General features: G+C 45.9%; 1 protein-coding gene across 1 annotated transcript in view; it reads right to left on the bottom strand.

The window, feature by feature from the left end:
- Positions 1-17,734, bottom strand: part of DIS3L2 (DIS3 like 3'-5' exoribonuclease 2) — a gene marked incomplete at both ends in the record, with an annotated part of 249,293 nt that overhangs the window by 64,337 nt on the left and 167,222 nt on the right. The window contains one exon of the mRNA XM_084227980.1: positions 7,021-7,128. Within this exon, the coding sequence (XP_084084106.1) occupies positions 7,021-7,128 (108 nt within the window). The remainder of the gene's footprint in view (positions 1-7,020; positions 7,129-17,734) is intronic.

Raw genomic sequence — 17,734 nt, 5'->3', positions numbered from 1 at the left:
CCACCTGCTCCTTCCCAGACTCCCCAGGTTCCCCCTCTCCACTACTTTGCGCTGGGACAGTCGGGGGGCCTCATCCGCCTATGGGACTCATCCCCCCTGGCTTGGATCCCAAGTTTCCTGCTTCCTTCGTGACCTGCTTCCAAATGTCCCCTTGCTCCACCTTCAACATCTCCCTTCTGTGCACCCACCGCCCCGCTGCAAACACACTGCAGTCTCTCTCCTCTGGTGTTAAAAGACAGGAGAAATGATCTCAAAATAATTCTTACTTTTCTCTGACAACAGCGCATTCTTCACGGAAGACACAAACAGGGGAGAAAAACAACTCCCTGTTAATCCACAATCAGGTTTCTACTTCGGAGCATATTTAATCCCAGTACCTTCAGTGCCTGTCCAGCTTCTGAACAGAGCGAATATTCGGGGAGGGAGGAAAGAAGGGGAATGTCACAGAAGAAGAGGCATTACCGGCTCCGGAAGCTACAGAGGAGCGACCCTGGTAGCGATGAGGGCACTGCAGGGAAAGGAAGAGGCACGTGCTCCTGTAAGGATGAGACCAGGACCAAACGCAAGACCTTCCTGGGCTCCACCGGAGGCCGGCAGTGACCTGCAGCAAAACGCCCTGAAGCTGCCGGCCCCATCCTGGCTCCTTGGCCCTAGCCCTCACACCCAAAAAAGCCACCATTGCAGACAAACCCACAAGTAGGGCCTGGCCACCCTCTGCTTCATTCCTTTGGGCTCTCGAGGCAGAGCCACCTCCTCCCCACTGAGCTTCTCTGGCTCCCTGCCCTCCCCCCAACTCCAGTCTGGTTATAAACTTTACGCATTTCCCCCACCCCCTCTTAATTCAGGCTTTCCTGGCCTATGTCTTGAACAAACACCATCTGAGTCCAGAATCTGACCGCTCATTTCGCACGACATGACTGTAAGACACTCGTCTGTCACCACATTCCAGGACTAGCCAATCGGGCACCCCCCACCCCCTGGCTCCCAGGGCACCAAGTTGGGTTGGGCATTAGGGTGACGGCCTCATGGAGTCGTGCTCCAGGACTGTCCCGAGGCCACATGCTACTCCTACCTGGCTGGCTGGAGGCTGAGCAGCCCCTCCTGCTCCCCAGCCCCTCAGGACAGAGGCTCGGTCACTAGACACTGCTCCCAAAGAAGCCCCAAAGACCAGGTGAGGTGCGGAGACCACCTCCACCCTAGTCTCCTTTCATGACCCCCCTCTTTGAGAAGCTCACTAGAGCAGGCAGTGTTTTATTTCTGGCCTAACCCTTGCAGGCATAATTCAGGGTCAAAGCTCTTTTCTGTTGAATGAAATCAATTTTCTTCTGTGGGCTTTTATTTTCTATTTAGTTAAACTTTCATAAAAATAAGCATTTCTAAAATTTATAAGTAATCCATGTTTTCAAAAAAAATAAAAAATACAAAAAAGTAGAAAAAATTACTCATGGTCTTACTACCCAAACACAACCACTCCTGGCATTCTGTTTTATTTCCTTCTGCTCTTTTTCCATTCATTTTTTCCCCCCATGCGTGTTGCCACCCCCACTGAAATATGATTGCTGGCACGGGCTGCACAATTCCTTCTTTGTATTTCAGATAATGTTTGCTTCTTGACGCTTGAAAATGAACTTATTATCAGATACAGGAGTCATAGAAACCAGGTAGTGTGTGTAGCTTGTTTTGATTCAATTTGGACACATCAATTGCAGACCATCAGGGAGTGTATCTACGGGCTGAGCTGGGCTGGCATGGGGCACATGAGCATGAGTGTTAGGTGTGCGATGGCGCCGTGTTCTGGAAGGAAATGCCCCCGCGCCTTTGGAGTCATACCGAAGTACGCATGAGTGAAATGACATGATGTCTGTGGTTTGTTTTAGAATATTTTCGTGGGGGTGAGGAGAGAAAGGAGCCCCCATGGGCTTTGGTGGTAGGTGGGGTAACATTTGTAGAGGTGTGAACTGACACCCCTAAAATATATACAGTGATATAAACCACGGTTACCTCAAGAAACAAAAAAAAAATTAAAATTCTTTAAAAATATTGTAGCTTAGGGAAAAAAAAAGCGTTGACAGCAGCTGAAGCCGGAACATAGGAAGGTAGGCTTACTGTGCTGTTGACATTCATGTGTGCTTGAAATTTTTCAAAGTGGAAAAAAAAAATCAAAAAATTAAAGTCAGAGTGCTTTGAAGGCATGTGATAAAAAACAGCAGCCCCTCTGTCCCTCCGTCCCTTGTCTGGGCTTCCCCAAGAGAGGCCACTTTCATCTCATTTAAACAGATTATTTGGGTATTTTCAAGTTCCTATGTGGCCTCCATGACTGCTATCCCTGACATTTCAGGGATTTTATTCACAAAGTTTTTACTCTGAAGAAGAGAGATTTATTTTTCACTCTGAAGAAGAGAATTTATTTTTCTTTCTACTTACCTACCCCCCCACTAAACCCACATAACCCTTCCAGGCCCTCATCCTCCCAATAAAGTCACATCAGAGCCATCAGGATTAACTATTGTGGTTATGTAAATACTCAGCGCTCCTTTTCTTTCCAACACAACTTTTTATTTCCACTGGAATTAATAATTGTCTTGTAATCTACTATGTGCATTAATCTACCTCAAACTTTCCACCAACTGTCAAAAACAGTGATTCTCAAGGATGGTCTAAGTACTGGGGGTGGGGGGACCCTGGGATCAAATCTATTCTCATAAGAATCCTAAGGCATTATCCACCCATTAGGATGGACCAAAGTCCTGGAAGGGGGAGCACTGGGCCTCAGGCCACAGCCACATGGGGCACTGGTGGTCCCGAGCCTTCAGCACCTCACACTTGCAAGACAGCAAAAGCTAGTTTATGTAAGAATGTTCTTGATGAAACAGAAGTTATTAATTTTATTATGCCTCAACCCTTAAGTACTTGTCTTTTTCACTTACGCTGTGTGCCAAAGATGGTTATTTGAGGGAAAGCATTTATGTAACTGAGCTGTGAGCTGAACTGCCTGCTTATTTCACAGATCACCACTTTCACTTGAACGAACCCCTGGCACGCAGACCTCGGTCATTTAGACTCACGTATCTGGCACTTTAAGGGCAACAACTGACAGGATTTATTGCCAATGATAAAAATCTGAGCTTTCACCAAAACTAGAATTTTGGAGACTTTGTATTTGACACATATGCATATCAGTTTCCTTAAAGTCTTGGCTAAGGTTGGTAGTGATGTGAGCAACTGTGATTTTTTGCTGTGATGTAGACGACTAACGTAACAGCCAATATTTCCTAAATGACCAATACACAATGTTAAAAAATCAGGTGAGGGTAAAAGATTCATTCAAAGTGTAAAACAGACCCACAGATTTTAATGCAACCCAGTACAAGAAGTTCAACTGATACTGTATTTATCCACTAGGGCTGCCCCATACCATAGACTGGTGGGGATTAGCAACTGACAACTGTTTCTCAGTTCTGGAAGCTGAAGAGTCCCTGTTGAGTGCTCCCATCCTGGTTTGCACATGGCCACCTTCTCACTGTGTCCTTGTGGAAGGAGCAAAGGGAAAGCTCTCTTCTTTGAAGGACCTTCATTCTACCAGGTCAGGATCCAACTCTGTGGCCTCATTTAACTCTAATTATCTCTTGATAGAGACACATACAAATACAGTGACATGAGGGGTCATGGACCTAATCCACATGGCCCAGCAGACCTCTCCTGTCTCACCCGCTGCTCCCCTCAGCAGTGTATTTCAGTGGATCCACCTGTTCTGCACCCCACTCTGTCTCTGGTGAATTCTCACACCTTGCACCTCTGGCCACCCCAGTTCTTGTATGCATAAATAATTCTTAAAAAAAAAAGAAACTACTAGGCAGACTTTGGTGTAACACAAAGATGAATAACCATAATTATTTGAAAAAGCCATTAAAATATTCCTTTCCTTTCCAACTACATATCTGGCTAAAGTTGGATCTTGTTCATATACATCAATCTGAGCAACTTGAATTTATTAAATTGTAACAAATTGAATGTAGGAGCAAATATGAAATCCAGTTTAATGTCTTCTTTAAGACACACATGAAAGAGATCTGTGAAAATGTCACACTTTTCTCCTGATTGTTATGTTAGCAGTTATTTTTCCTAACATTTTATTTGATAGTATGTTGTTATTTTAATTGAAATGGGTGAATATTTAAGCTTTAATTTCGATTTCTAACATGACAAGTGGTGGTAATGAACATAGACAAGAGACCTCTAAGAGTCTAGATAATTTTTTAGTATAACAGATCCTGAGACGAAAAAGTCTGGTAACTTCTGGTCTAAATAATTTCTCAAGAAATTCAAACACAAAGGAATTTTAAAGATCCCATTTCCTCAGAGATCTCTCTGAGAACCTTCTGACAGGCTCCCGCCCCACCAGCTGCCTTCTCACTTGGGTGGAGCTGGCACCTGAGGAACTTTCTCCACCACCTCAGCCAGGTTAGGAGTCAGCTGGAAGTCCTGTGGGCCAAATTCCAGCCTGCCACCCCGAACACAGTCACGCTCATTCCTCTTTGTACGTTTATTTTCCTGCACAACAGAATGGAGTGTCTGGGGTCAAGACAACGTGGCCCATCACATATTACTGGTCCTGTTTAGGCTTGAATCCCAAGCCTTTGTTGACTCACTGCTTCTTCTTTCGTGAGATGCTCCTTCGTTTTGGGAAACCCCATCTATGGGTAGCTTCCTGAGAAAGCTGGATGAGAGGCACTTTTTTTAAAGACTTTGCTTGAAAACATCTTTTCTACACTTCCATTTTATTATAGCTTAGCTGGGTATAGAACTTTAGCATGGAGATCACAGTCTTTCAGATCAGGAAGTTCTGCTTCACTATCCTCTAGCTTCTAGGGCTGAGATAGAAACACCTTAAGTTATTCTGAGTTCTGATCTAATGTACCTGACTTTTTTTTTTTTTTAACCTTCTAAGAGTAAGTCAAGAAAGACCTGGATTCAGGGAAAAAAATAAACCAACACAGAACAACACAACAAAAACAGGAAAGACTCTTTCTTTGTCCTCAGTGTTCTGAAATTTTATGACAGCATGGCTTGGAAATGGTATCTCCACCAGGCTGGAGGGCTCTTCCAGTCTGGAAAGTCATACCTTGCAGCCACTGGGCATTTCTTTGATTTATTTTGGCTATCATTTCTTCCCCTCTGTTTTCTCTTTCTCTATTTCTGAATGCTTGTGGAATAGATGTTGGATATCTAGGACTGGGCTGCTAATTTTCTTATCTTTTCTTCCATTTTATATTCCAACCAGAATCTTGAGTTTTCATTTATTTCTTCTATCACGTCTTTAATTTCCAAGAGTTCCTTCCCCCACCCTCAGTGTTTCCTTTTTAAAGTATATAGGTCTTGTAATATAAATACTATTTCCTGTAAGAAAATTCCTCTGAGGATATAATAATAGTCTGTTTTCTCCCTCTGTGGTCTACCTTAGTTTTCGATTTCATGTTGTAGGCTTTGTCTTGGTCGCTTCATATATGAAGGTGAAATACAAAAAGGCTGATTTTTAGTAAAATCTTCAAATGCTCTGATTGTGTGGGTAGAGCTTACTGATTGTGGGGTGATACAGCTGGACTGTTGGTGGGGAAACCCTTGAGGTTATTATCTTCAAGTCTTTATTCTTCACCACTCAGATTCATCAGAGAAAGATTTTCCCATCTCCTGATTCAAGAGTATAGGCGTGGCTTCTAGAATTCTGGGGCCAGTTGGAAAAGAAAGCTGGAATTCCACGTCGGCCGTGCCCACACGCAGCCTTCCCTAGGGCAGCACCATCGTCCCTGTGCTGGGCCTTCTAGTTCACGTCCTTCACCATACCCTGCCCAGACCATACATTGGTGCTCTTCTTCAAACTCACAGGAGGGGCGCCTTTTAAAAAAACTGTCCACCAAGTCTATGGGTAGTCTTGTCTTCACCCGCCTCCTCCCCATTATACAGAGTTAATGGTGCTGTCGATTTCTGAGGTTTTTTTAGGGTTCTGCTGTGTAAATTGGGTTGTTTCTTGGCTTTTCCTACTGTTGGCTCAGGATTCAGCTTTCTCAGGACTGCTAAGTCAGTTACCACTCATCCATCTGCTTCCCAGCTTCCAAAATTTTGTTGCTGTTGTCTCCTCTCCCATTCTCTTTGTCCTTGTGGGTTTATGTCTTAAAAAAAAAATCTTTTCACTGTTGTTTTAGTGAGGTTTTGGGAAGGAATGAAAGCAAATGTGGGTATTTGATCCTCCATCTTACTTGAAACCTCTTTATAATTAAATATCTTTTTTTTAAACTTCCATTTAATATTACAACATAAACATTTCCCCTGTTCTTACATGGTCTTTGTAACAGCTTTAGTAACAGCATAATATTTAGCAGCAGTTTCGTGAACAGCGTCCCATCCCATGCAGAGGCACTGTAGCTTCCTTAATCATTATCTAGAAATGTTTTTGTTTTGGGGAGGAGATCAGAGTCACTTTTTATTTATCTGTCTCATTTACGCTCTATATTTAGGGAAAGCCTGCTGACATTCTTTTCCTATCATTCTTGGCCCATGGTTTCATCACCTGTCCCTTGATGATGGCACTTCCTTGCTAACTGAATTGAATGCTTTTCCAATTACTTGTTTCTTCAAGCTTCCCAGTCATCCCACACAATGACATAGCCCTGGTCTTTCCCAGACCCTCTCTCCCCTTGTCTCCAAATGGCCTCCTCCACAAGAGGCCTGCTCTCCCGACTGAAGCCCAGGCTGCTCCTGCCTCTGCCTGTCCACACGCACCTTCATTTACACCCTCTTTGTTTACACAAGGCCTCCCCTCCATACCCTTCTTTTATATAGGTTCTTCCTTTGCCTAAAAGACTAGAAATAAGTAATTTGTTTACGATTGCATAGGGGCAGTCTTACCTTCTAAATGACATGGACAGTTTCTTAGAAGAGGCTCCAGGGCTGCAGGCTCTCTCCAACCCCCAACCTACTACCAGGGACTCGGGGAATGGGAAGGACACACATGTAGGCTGTTACCTTGCCTTCCGGAGTTAGCGTCCAGATCACTGAGAAGGTCAGCTTGTCGGTCATGGGGTTGAGGCTGCACAGCTCCTCGCACAGCAGCCTGGGAAGCATGGGGATCACCTGCAAGCAGAAAACAGGCCATGAGAAGCTTTCTCCAATGCGTGGGCGCCTGGGAGCAGCCCAGAGGGCAGAGCAGTGGTGAATAGACCGGTTCTCCAGAGCAAGCACAGATGGAAGCAGCAATTTCCCCCCAAAACTACAGAAAGGTCCCTACCACCTGAGCCTTTCTGTGAGCCTCTACAGCCAAAGGTGAATGTGAGCTGAAAAGGTGAAAATAACCAGTAACCCAGAGAAATACATGTTGTTGCCATGAAAAATTACTGCATTTTTTACAGATTCAAGAATGATTTATACTTGTGGGTAGTACTTTCAGTTGAAGTATAATCTTAAGAACCCAAAGTCCTATAATTAAGTCTTAAATCCATTTCAAGTTAATTTTTGTGTGTGTGGCATAAGGTAGGAGTCAGTTTCACTATTTTGCATGTGGATATCCAGTTTTCTCAATATTGTTGATTAAAGAGATAATCCTTTCCCCATTGTGTGTTCTTAGCACACCTGTCAAAGAATAATTGACCATAGTGGTGATGTAAACCAATGTTACATCAGTTAAAAAAAAAGAGAGTAGTTGACCATGTATATATGGGTTTATTTCTAGGCTACTGTTTTGATTACTATAGCTTTGTATTATAATTTGCAATCAGGAAATATGATGTTCCCAGCTTTGTTTCAAGATTGCTTTAGCTATTTGGGGTCCTTTGGGTTCCATATGAATTTTCAGGGTAGTTTTTTTCTATTTCTGTGGAAAAAATGTCATTGGAATTTTGATGGAGATTGCATTGTAGATCACTTTAGATACTATGGTTTTTAAAACAATATTAATTCTTCCAATCCAAACACACAGAATGCTTTTCCACTTATTTGTTTCTTCAATTCCTTTCATCAGTGTTTTATAGTTTTCAGTACACGTCTTCTATCTCCTTGGTTAAATTTATTACTAAATACTATATTGTTTTTCGATGCTACTGTAAATGGGATTGCTTTCTTAATTTCCATATCACTTCACACCTCTTAGGATGGCTATTATGAAAAAGATAAATAACAACAAATGTTGGCAAGGATGAGGAGAAAGATAACTGTGTGTACCACTGATGGGAAAGGAAATTGGTATACCCATTATGGAAAATAGTATGGAGGGGGATTTAAAAGTTAACAATAGAACTACCATATGATCCAGCATACTTCTGGGCATATATTCAAAGGAAATAAGATCAATACTTTGAAGAGATATTTGTGCTCCTATGTTCACTGTAGCATTATTCAGTATAGCCAAGATATGGAAACAACCTAAATGTTAGCTGATAAAGGAATGGGTAAGAAATATATATATATATATATTACATATATATAGATATCTTACATTTTATACTTTCTTACTCATGAATTACATATATCCCTATATAATGGAATATATTCAGTCATTAAAAAGAAGGAAATCCTGCTATTTGCAACAACATGGATAAACCTGGAGGGTACTATGCTATTTGAGATGAACCAGACAGAGAAAAACAAATCCTGTATGGTATCATCTACATGATGTTTGCCAAGGGCTGGGAGGAGGGAGAAATGGGGAGATGTAGGCCAGTTATTAAATGGCTAAGTCCCAGAACGTAGGGAAGGACAGGGTAGCTGTAGTTAACATGGTACTACTGCACACTTGAATTCTCTGTGTGATGATCCTAAGCACAGCCCCTCATACACACAAGAGGAAAAGTAACATCAGAGGTAAGGGATGTTTGACTATCTTGATCTTGGCAATCATCACATCATACACTTTACACATATATAGTTACATGCATCAATGACTCAGTAAAGCTGAGAGAAAAAAAGAACCCAAGGGTTGTGTAAACTTGTGACAGGGTTTCATCCAAGTAAAAGTGCTTGATCAATACCTTAGTTATTGAAAATACCACAATTTACCAAATCATATGTTGGAGCATTAATAGAATTCTCCAATAAAATATCACTGCAGCAACAGAACGGAAAGGTTCCTAAATTTAGGTTCTTTAGATGAATACTGTGGTCAACCAGTTACCCATTTTGCAGGTTTTTTAAAAAAAGATTTATTTATGCATACAAGAGCCAGGGTACAGGCCAGAGGTGTGTGTGTGTGGGGAGGGTGAGAGACAGAGTGGGGGAACAGAACACCAGAGACAGAGTGGGGAATAGAACAGGCAGATTGACTGAAATACACTGCTGAGGGGAGCAGCTGGGCGAGACAGGAGAGGTCTGCTGCACCATTTGGGTAGCTCCCTGGCTGGGGATCGAACTCGTGCTGCAGTGGCTGCGGCTAGCTTCATAGGTTGCGTCTTAACCCCTTGCGTCACCAGGGAGGCCCCATTTTGTAGTTTTTTAAGCCTAAATTATTTCTTTCCCATAATACCCAGATTCAATGGTAAACCCTCTTTATTAAAAAAAAAAAAGTCTTCTAAGATGACGACTTATAGCTACCACAGAATATTACTTGTTTTTATCAAAATTCTAAAGAATTCCAGGTATTTCTCTCTACCTGGATCACCTGAAGACACTTCAAGTTCTCTCTTTCCTACCTTTCAATCTGTTCCTCTTCACATAATTTTCTTGATTAATGGTATTACCATGCTAATCCACCCAGCCCATGGTATTACCATTCATCCCACCTCCAAAACTAAAATTGCCAGCATCAACAGTCAATACATCTACCATGGACCCACTTGGTTTGCAGTGTTAAGTCACTGAGAAATAGGTAAGAGGGTCCACCCACCAGCTGAGATAAAGTCAGCTAGTTTGGCGTCTTTATCAACAAACACAAACCAAACCCCAGTGGTTTTCATTCCATGTGAAGTGTCTGCACCTGCACCCTTTCCAGTACAGTAAATGACCTTTGGCATCCAAAAGTAAATTCTAGAGCACATGGGCCAGAGAGATAACAATAATTGTATGGCATTGCTTGGCATTATCCTGAAGGATGTAGTAGCTTTATTAATGCCTATGTAAAATTCTAATGACCACCGGAAAACTTCTGGTAATAGCATTTTAAAAATCACTTTGGAAGTGTTTTTCTTGCCATGACTTTTGCAGTAACTGTTAGATGAAACTCTATTATAGTTTTCGTTAACTTACTCAATGAGTATTAAAGTGTGAACAAAATATTTAACATTTTCTTGCACGGGCAAGTGTTTTACCAAAGAAAACCACATCTCCACCTGCATAAACATACTGTACAGAATGGAGACACTACAGTACAATAGTCACACTGTCTTGAGGCTGAATTATGAAGATTCCACATAATTTCAGCTTTTGGACTATGCTATGGACTGAATTGTGCCCATCCCTCACCCCCCAAGTTGAAGCCTTAATTCTGGAAATGACTGTATTTGGAGGTGGGGTCTTTAGGAGGCAATTAAGGTTAAATGAAGTTGTATGGGCGGGGCCTGATCTATACAGTGATAATCCCACCCCCTCTCGACCCTGCACCGGGGGTGAGGGAAGGTCACATGAGGACACAGACACCTACAAGTCAGAAGCGTCCTCGCTAGAAACCAATTGGCAGGGACTTTGATCTGGGCTCCCAGGCTGCAGAACTGTGAAAAAAATAAATTTCTGCTAATCCACCCAGTCCATAGTATACGCCGGGCAGCCCTAGCAGACTAGGAACGGTCGAATAAATTTGTTGGGCGTGCGTTCTCGGCTCCCCCTCTGGGCTGTACTATCCGGATAACCTTAAGACAGTATTCTGGGTGCAGGCTGCTCAACCACATGCTTGCAGCCCCTGGCTTCATACCTTGTTCACAGGTAGTTTGTAAGTTTTCCTAAATGTTCAAGGCAGCATCTTACTTTGAATCACAAAGATGAGCATTTGAGAATTAACATAATTCCTGACTTCATTTTTTCAAGTGTGTCAAAAGAAAGTCATTATAACTAAATGCAAAGCAGGATGCTGGCACAGAAAGAAGACACAGGGGTGGGGGTTTGGGGGTGGTGAATCTGGGATCCTTTTGTACTATCTGTGCCGCTTTCCTGGATATCTTAAATTATTCCAATATAAGGGAGTTTATTAAAAAGGAAGTTACTATTTTCATTAGTTGATCTCATAAGTGTTAAAAATTTAAATATAGGAGAAATTTATGCTAATGAAGTACAATTCGATCTGCTTTTGTATACTGGAACTTGGGGTTTAAGATTTAATTGACAAAAAGGCATTCACCACTAAGATGTCTAAAGACCATTAACCAAGAGAGCGAAGTCCAGCCTCATGGGCAGCACAGGGCAAGAAAGGGGGCAAAGGCTTTGAAGCCAGATGGCCCTGGGGTCTGATCCTGGGCCCATCTCCTCCTGTCCAGTTCGGGCAAACTAATACATTCTCTGAGCTTCAGTTTTCTTATTAGTGAAACAATCTAGAAGACGCTCAATAAGTCAGTTCACCGGCCACTGCAGGGCCCACAAGGGCCTCTGGTCGCCTGACTCAGCTTTCCCCTTCAGTCTCTGTCTGGCGCTCCCCCTTCCTGCCTGCTCACCTAACGCTGGCTAGTTCCCCCTTTCTGTAACACCTCTCTAGGTGACTTCTGCACATCCCTTACGATGTAGTTCATCTCCACATCCCTTACGATGCAGTTCATCTCCACATCCCTTACGATGCAGTTCATCTCCACATCCCTTACGATGCAGTTCATCTCCACAAGCTGATCTGGATCCTCAGGGGAGTGTGCACGGCGCCCACCCCACGCTCGCCACTCCTCTCTGGCTCTCCCACTTGCCCCAATTGTTCCTTTATGTGCCTCTCCCACCCACCAGACCTGGACTCTCCAGGAATGTTCCATCTCTATCCTGTCCCTGACACACAGCAGGCACTTCTTGTCTGTAAATGAATGACGCCCCCCCCCCCCCCCCCCGGTAGATGAATCATCTCTTTTTCTCTGCGCTTGCTGCGTATCACATCACGCAAACATTTCCTGGAACCCATGGTGGGAGCAGTAGAGACTTCTATTGAAACGTCTATTCCTACGCATTTCATAGGCTGCTAGTGTTTTAGCGACAAGATCAACTGTTATGTCTCCTCCCTCCTAGAATCTCATGCCCCCTCTGTGGTTGCCAGTTACCACCACTCCTTGGTGTCCTGCATCTTAAAAGATCACGGCGTCCCCATATCCACATGCCGCGGTCAGGCGCCAGAGTCTCTGTGCTCATGAAGAAGCTCAGTAGGGAAACTTTTCAGGTAGTATGATTATATCAAAGTTTTTAAAGACATTCCTTTTAACAAAATTTTACCGGCTCTTGGGGTAGAATTCTGATGGAATTCAGAGAAGAGACCCTTTACATGAATAAACTTCTTAAATGGGCAGTTAGTCCTCCGTCTTGAGAGGGAGAGAAATGAAGATGAAGATGTCCCAACCCCAATTGTGGTTTGTCACGTAAGTCAGGCAGCTCATAAATTGGGCCTGATTGTGGCCGGGGTAGCTGAGCGGGTGTCCAGTCTGAGACCCAGACAGCCCCACCTGGTAAGGCCCTTCCTCAGACAAAAGGCCTGTTACTTCAGGGAGCGAGGGTCCCTGTGATATCTGACGTGGAGGCTCCCAGGCAGGGGAGATGCGGGGAAGACACTGGAACTGGCGCAGGAAGCAAGTTCTCCCCCGGAGCTAAGTGAGACACTGCTGACTCTCATCAGCTGCTGTGAGCCCTGGAGGGTTTCCTGGTGTGCTCTGTCTTGCTCTTAGCGTCACAACTCAAGATGGGCCGCTCGGATGATTCCTTCAGGTTCACTGTGCTGGCTCTACGAACGCCACCTTCAAGCTTACAATCAGCTTTTCTTGCTTTTGCCACTCGCCCCTGCCCAGTCCTCTCCTTCAGTCACTTTCTCCCCAAACCCCCTCCTCCTAATTTTCACGGGGGGGCTTGGGCCTGCTATCTCACCAGCATCCTGCTGTCCGAAGCCCGGCCCTCGGCCTGCGATTTTGATTCGTCCCACCCCTGCCAAAGCTCTTCTCAACCAGCTCCCTGCTCTGCTGTTTCTCTAGCCCCATAAACTGTAAAATCAAGGTCGGTCTCTCCCCAACAACACAAACAGCACTCCCCTCCCCAGTCTGGCTCACCCTCTCCCTCGGGGACCCCCCCCCACGTCACTTCTCATGTGAAGCGTCTTAAAATAGTTGGCTATTTTCATTCTCACCTTCCTTTCACTTCTCAACTCAACATGACATTTTTTTAATTACAAAAAATAACATGTTCATTGTAGAAATTTTAGGTGATAAGAAATTAAAACGTAGGCCATAAAGATGTCGAGGCCTGTGCCTTAGAATAAACTTGGACAACAGCTCGCCCAGAACCTTGTCTTCCTTTGTGGCCCACAAATGACCACCTGCCCAGGGCATGCTCCTGACACACTCTAGGCTGTGCTAATGCTTCGAGGCCCCTCCTGGGTCAGTGGCGGAGTCACGGGTGGTGCCCACCCTCAGCACCCTGCTCTCTCCTCTCGCCAGGCCTTCGCTCCTGGGTTTGCTCGGCCACTGATCTGCAAGTCCAGCTCCTGCCTGCATGTGTAGCCCGGCCACTCCCTGGAACACCTTGGAACTCATGCTGCATGCGGGACCCCTCAACCCGGATGTCCACTCACACGCCAAACTCCGTGCGCTGAGGGCCCTGCTCAGTCGCCTCCCTGCACCTGTTCCTTCGCTGATTTCCTATCTCTGATAAGGGCAACGCCCTATACCTAGTTAAATAAGCAAACAACAACAAAAGCAACACACATCCCTCCACACAACACAACTGGATATTATCTCGTGATTCCTGCACGCTCCTCTCCCCACCACCCCAGCAGCCAGTCAGGTCCCCAGTCCCATGGGATTTATGCTCCAAATCTCTCTCAACTATTTCTTGTGCCTCTGTCTTTGCTGGCAAGTACCGACACTTCAGTCTCCACTGGGACATATTCTAACAGTCTCCTAAACCAGCTGTAGAAGCCTGAGTAGAGATTACTCTGGGAAAGATTTCCTGATTATTTTCCAGACTTCTGCATCTTCTTACTAGACCCCACCCAGTGACAACCTGCAACCTCACCTCTATCAGGACACGTCGCCTCTCCCTTCCTTAACTGATTTTTTTGCTTGTCCTGAGAATGAGGAAGGGCCCAGACACATTCAGTGGGACCAAGAGGCTGCCAGAAAGCCGAGCTCCTGCACCACCAAGGGACGCCGGTGGCGGGAGCGCGTGCCGGGGCTGGCAGAAGGCCCCGGACTCATCTCCACAGAGACAGCCAGTGCAACAGTGGGAAGCATAGCCCAACTGTTGGGTGACAAGGATGGCCAGGTTGGGAGGGGACAGCAGTTTGGGGTGAAGTGTGGTGCTCTTGGCTCAGCACATCCATTTTGTCAACAGGATGAAGACACCTACCACTCCCGTTGTCTTGGGGTCCGTCTGGACCCGGCCACCTCAGTGAATGCTCCTAGGGCTCTGGGAGCAAAGATCCCTGCCTGTTTTGTAGTGTTACTCGAAGCCTCAAGGGGCTACACTGGCGGGAGAAGCGTGGTGCTGAGAGCTGTTTTTCCCATTATTCTTCAGCAACACGCGCTGGCAGGATGCTCTCTCCTGGGCAGAGGAGACCCTGGCCCCCCCACAGATGAAGCCCAGATCCTGAGCCTGCTGCTCCAGGCCGCTGTCTGTAAATGTATCTCTTGACTCCCTCTGTAGCTCACACCCCAGGATTCCAAACTCCACTTGCTCCAGGCTTTCTCCTGCATCTGCCTGCGGTGCCCTTCCTACTCACCTCCGCTCCCTAGTTTTCTACTCAGGATCTGAAACATGTTCAAAAATCAATTGCTCTTCTTGGCCTGTGGAGCAGCTCCTCTCCCACCACCAGCCCAGGCTGACACGACTTCTCTCTCCAGCTTCCTCGGCAGCACTCTGTGACCCCCGGGCACCACTGTCCCTTACGAGTCTGGCCAGCTGACCACCCCTGGGCCAGACCAGCACCTCTCATCCTTATCTACCTGGCTCCTGGCACACAGCTGGTACTCAACACACGCAAAGTGTGTGAAGACTTAGGGCAGCAGTGCAGGGAAGGGGCGTGAGGGTGCCGCTTCAGGGCCAGCACCAACATTGGGCCAGGACGGGGCTTAAAAACTGCTCATGTATAAAAGACCGCTGAGCTGGGACACCGACTTTCTAAGCATTGCGGACTAGGGCCTGGGAGAGTTGAGAGAAATTGATCATTTAGGTAAATACACCACTGCCCAAGGCAGCTGGGTGGGGGTACCACCAAGACTATAAAATCTTATATTAGCCTCAGAGAGCAGAAACATCTGCTAAAGCCACAGCGGGCAGGCTGGCCAAGTTCAGCAGCGGGTTAGCCAGGACAGCCCTGTGACCAAGGAAAGGGCCACAGAAGAGAAGAATCAGTCATCTGGGGGAGGGACAGAGGGACGAGTGGCGACACAGCCTACAGTAGCTCAGTGGCCAGAAGTCAACACCCACCGGGGGGTCCTCCAGGGCCAGGAGGGGTCCAGCGCCTCTCCTGACCTTGCAGCTAGGCCTGGCTGGCACCCAAACCTCCCCCACGCCCTCTGGGCCCACTTTCCTGGAGCCTGAGAATGCGGTTTTTCTTTTTTTCTCTGGGGACTTCGAGGTTTTAGCGACCAGGACACTCTGCTGGCTCTCCACTCCACGCTGACATGACTTAAGAGAAAGAGATCACTCATTTGCCAGGCTACACCTCTGTTGAGTTTTCTTATCAACACGTCCATGAATTCTGAATCTGACCAACTCTTTGCTATGCAGTTTGACATTAACAAAATATCAGCACACCTGCTGGGGCCAGACAGGAACATCTTAAACTCCTTGGCCTCCATGCTGAGACAGGCTTCCAATCCCAATCTTTGATCTCTATTATAGAGCAGACCCAATATAATATCAGAGATTTATGGGTGAACTTTCACTCGAGCTGTTTCACACCTAAAATAACACACTGAGAGTTTGGGCCAATGAGCAGAAAATGTAGGTTTGGGTTCAACTGTTTAGGTTTTCTTTTATTTTGAAAACTTTAACACACGTATTTTTAAAAATCATCTTAACATTCATCATTACGTTGTGTTTCCCTATGCAAGAAGGCAGCTGGAGAGCCACTCACGGGTGGATGTCGTACCTTTGGAGATGGGCAGCCCTAAGCTGGGGCAGACAGATGTTCTGATATCCATCTTTGGTCAAAAAACGGTTTTCAAATAGCAAATATTGAGGATTTAAATAGGAAATAGTGAAATTTATCTTCCCTCCTGAGTACGCCCTATTGTTCACAGAGTGATTCCAAAGAAAAGGAACTGCATTTAAGGGACAGCAAGCTGGTACCTGGACCTCAGATCTGTGTCATTGTCCCACATCTTACCTACCGGCTGACTCCTGGGCCAGCTGACATCAGCTACGTAGACAATAGACTCGAATGAAATCAGAACCACACTCCCTCTAGATGGGAAGTCAACGGGGCCCCCACCCCACACTCTCCTCCCCTCTCGGAGGAGGGTGGGAGACATAAGCTGCCAAGTGAGAAACGGAGAATCTGTAGGAGGTGAAGGCAGCTCACCCCGTTTTTAGAAGACCTTCATAGGCAAAGTGAAAACAGCAGGGAAATTCCTGGACACAGTCCTTTAGGAAACACAAACGAGCAGGAGGAAAGGTCACAGCAGTGGTTTGAAGGAATCGGAATGCCCAGCCGCTGCCCATGTCGCGGGCCAGCACGCCCTGCCAAGCTGGGGCAGCGCCGGGAAGCAGGGGCTCCCGCCTCCCCTGGTCCCGCACCGTCCTCCGCCCAGCTGCCTGCTTTCGGAGCTAAGGAGCAGAATCCCAATTCTGCGGTCCTGAAGAGAAATTCTAGAACTGTAACAATCACAAAACCAAAGAGAACAGAAAAGTAAACATGCTCAGTTATTTAACCCAATTTATTTTTTCATTTTCTGATTCTGAAACATCATTCCTGGTTATAGAAGGAGAAGGCAGCAGCTGGAAAGGAGAAAGCCACCTGCTTAGAAGAATCTCAAACACTTGAATCTATATGGAGAGAATGCTGCGCTTTCTTCACTGCATGGGGTCTGCACAGGGGTGCAGCCACTCTCACACTAGCCAAGTCTGGTGCAGAATGTCCCTCGCTTGGAGGAAGACACCGCCAGCCACCTCCCTGCAGGTTCTGGATCTTTTCGGCACTACTGTGCATAATGCACACCTTCCTGCTCATGTCACACTATTCGCTGTAATTGGGTTGGGAAGACCATGCAGCTTCTGGCTCAGAGTGTGTTCTAGACTCTCAGGTTCTGCTCTCCTAGTATGAATGGCAGGCGAAGCTGAGGCCCCGAAGAAACGAGATGCCAACCCCCCAGGTGCAGGGTTGGTCTAGGCTGTAGGGATCCAGCGAGCACAGACGCGAGGGAATGCTAGACCTTCCTAGGGAGGGTTGCTGTGACTTGACAGACAACTCCAGCTTCCATCTGGGACAATGCACGTCTGTGCTAATCCCTGTGGAGCAGGAGGGCAACCTCCACTGTGCAGTTCAAGACATCACTGCCAATGGATGGGCTGACCAGGATGGGGGAGTAGAACGTGGCCCACAAGCATCAGGACCGCCAGTTCCTTAGGGTTACAGTCAAGGCTAGAA

This window comes from Talpa europaea (assembly GCF_964194135.1).
Source record: "Talpa europaea genome assembly, chromosome: 1".
NCBI classification, from domain to species: domain Eukaryota; kingdom Metazoa; phylum Chordata; class Mammalia; order Eulipotyphla; family Talpidae; genus Talpa; species Talpa europaea.
This window is presented reverse-complemented; position numbering and strand designations above follow the sequence as displayed.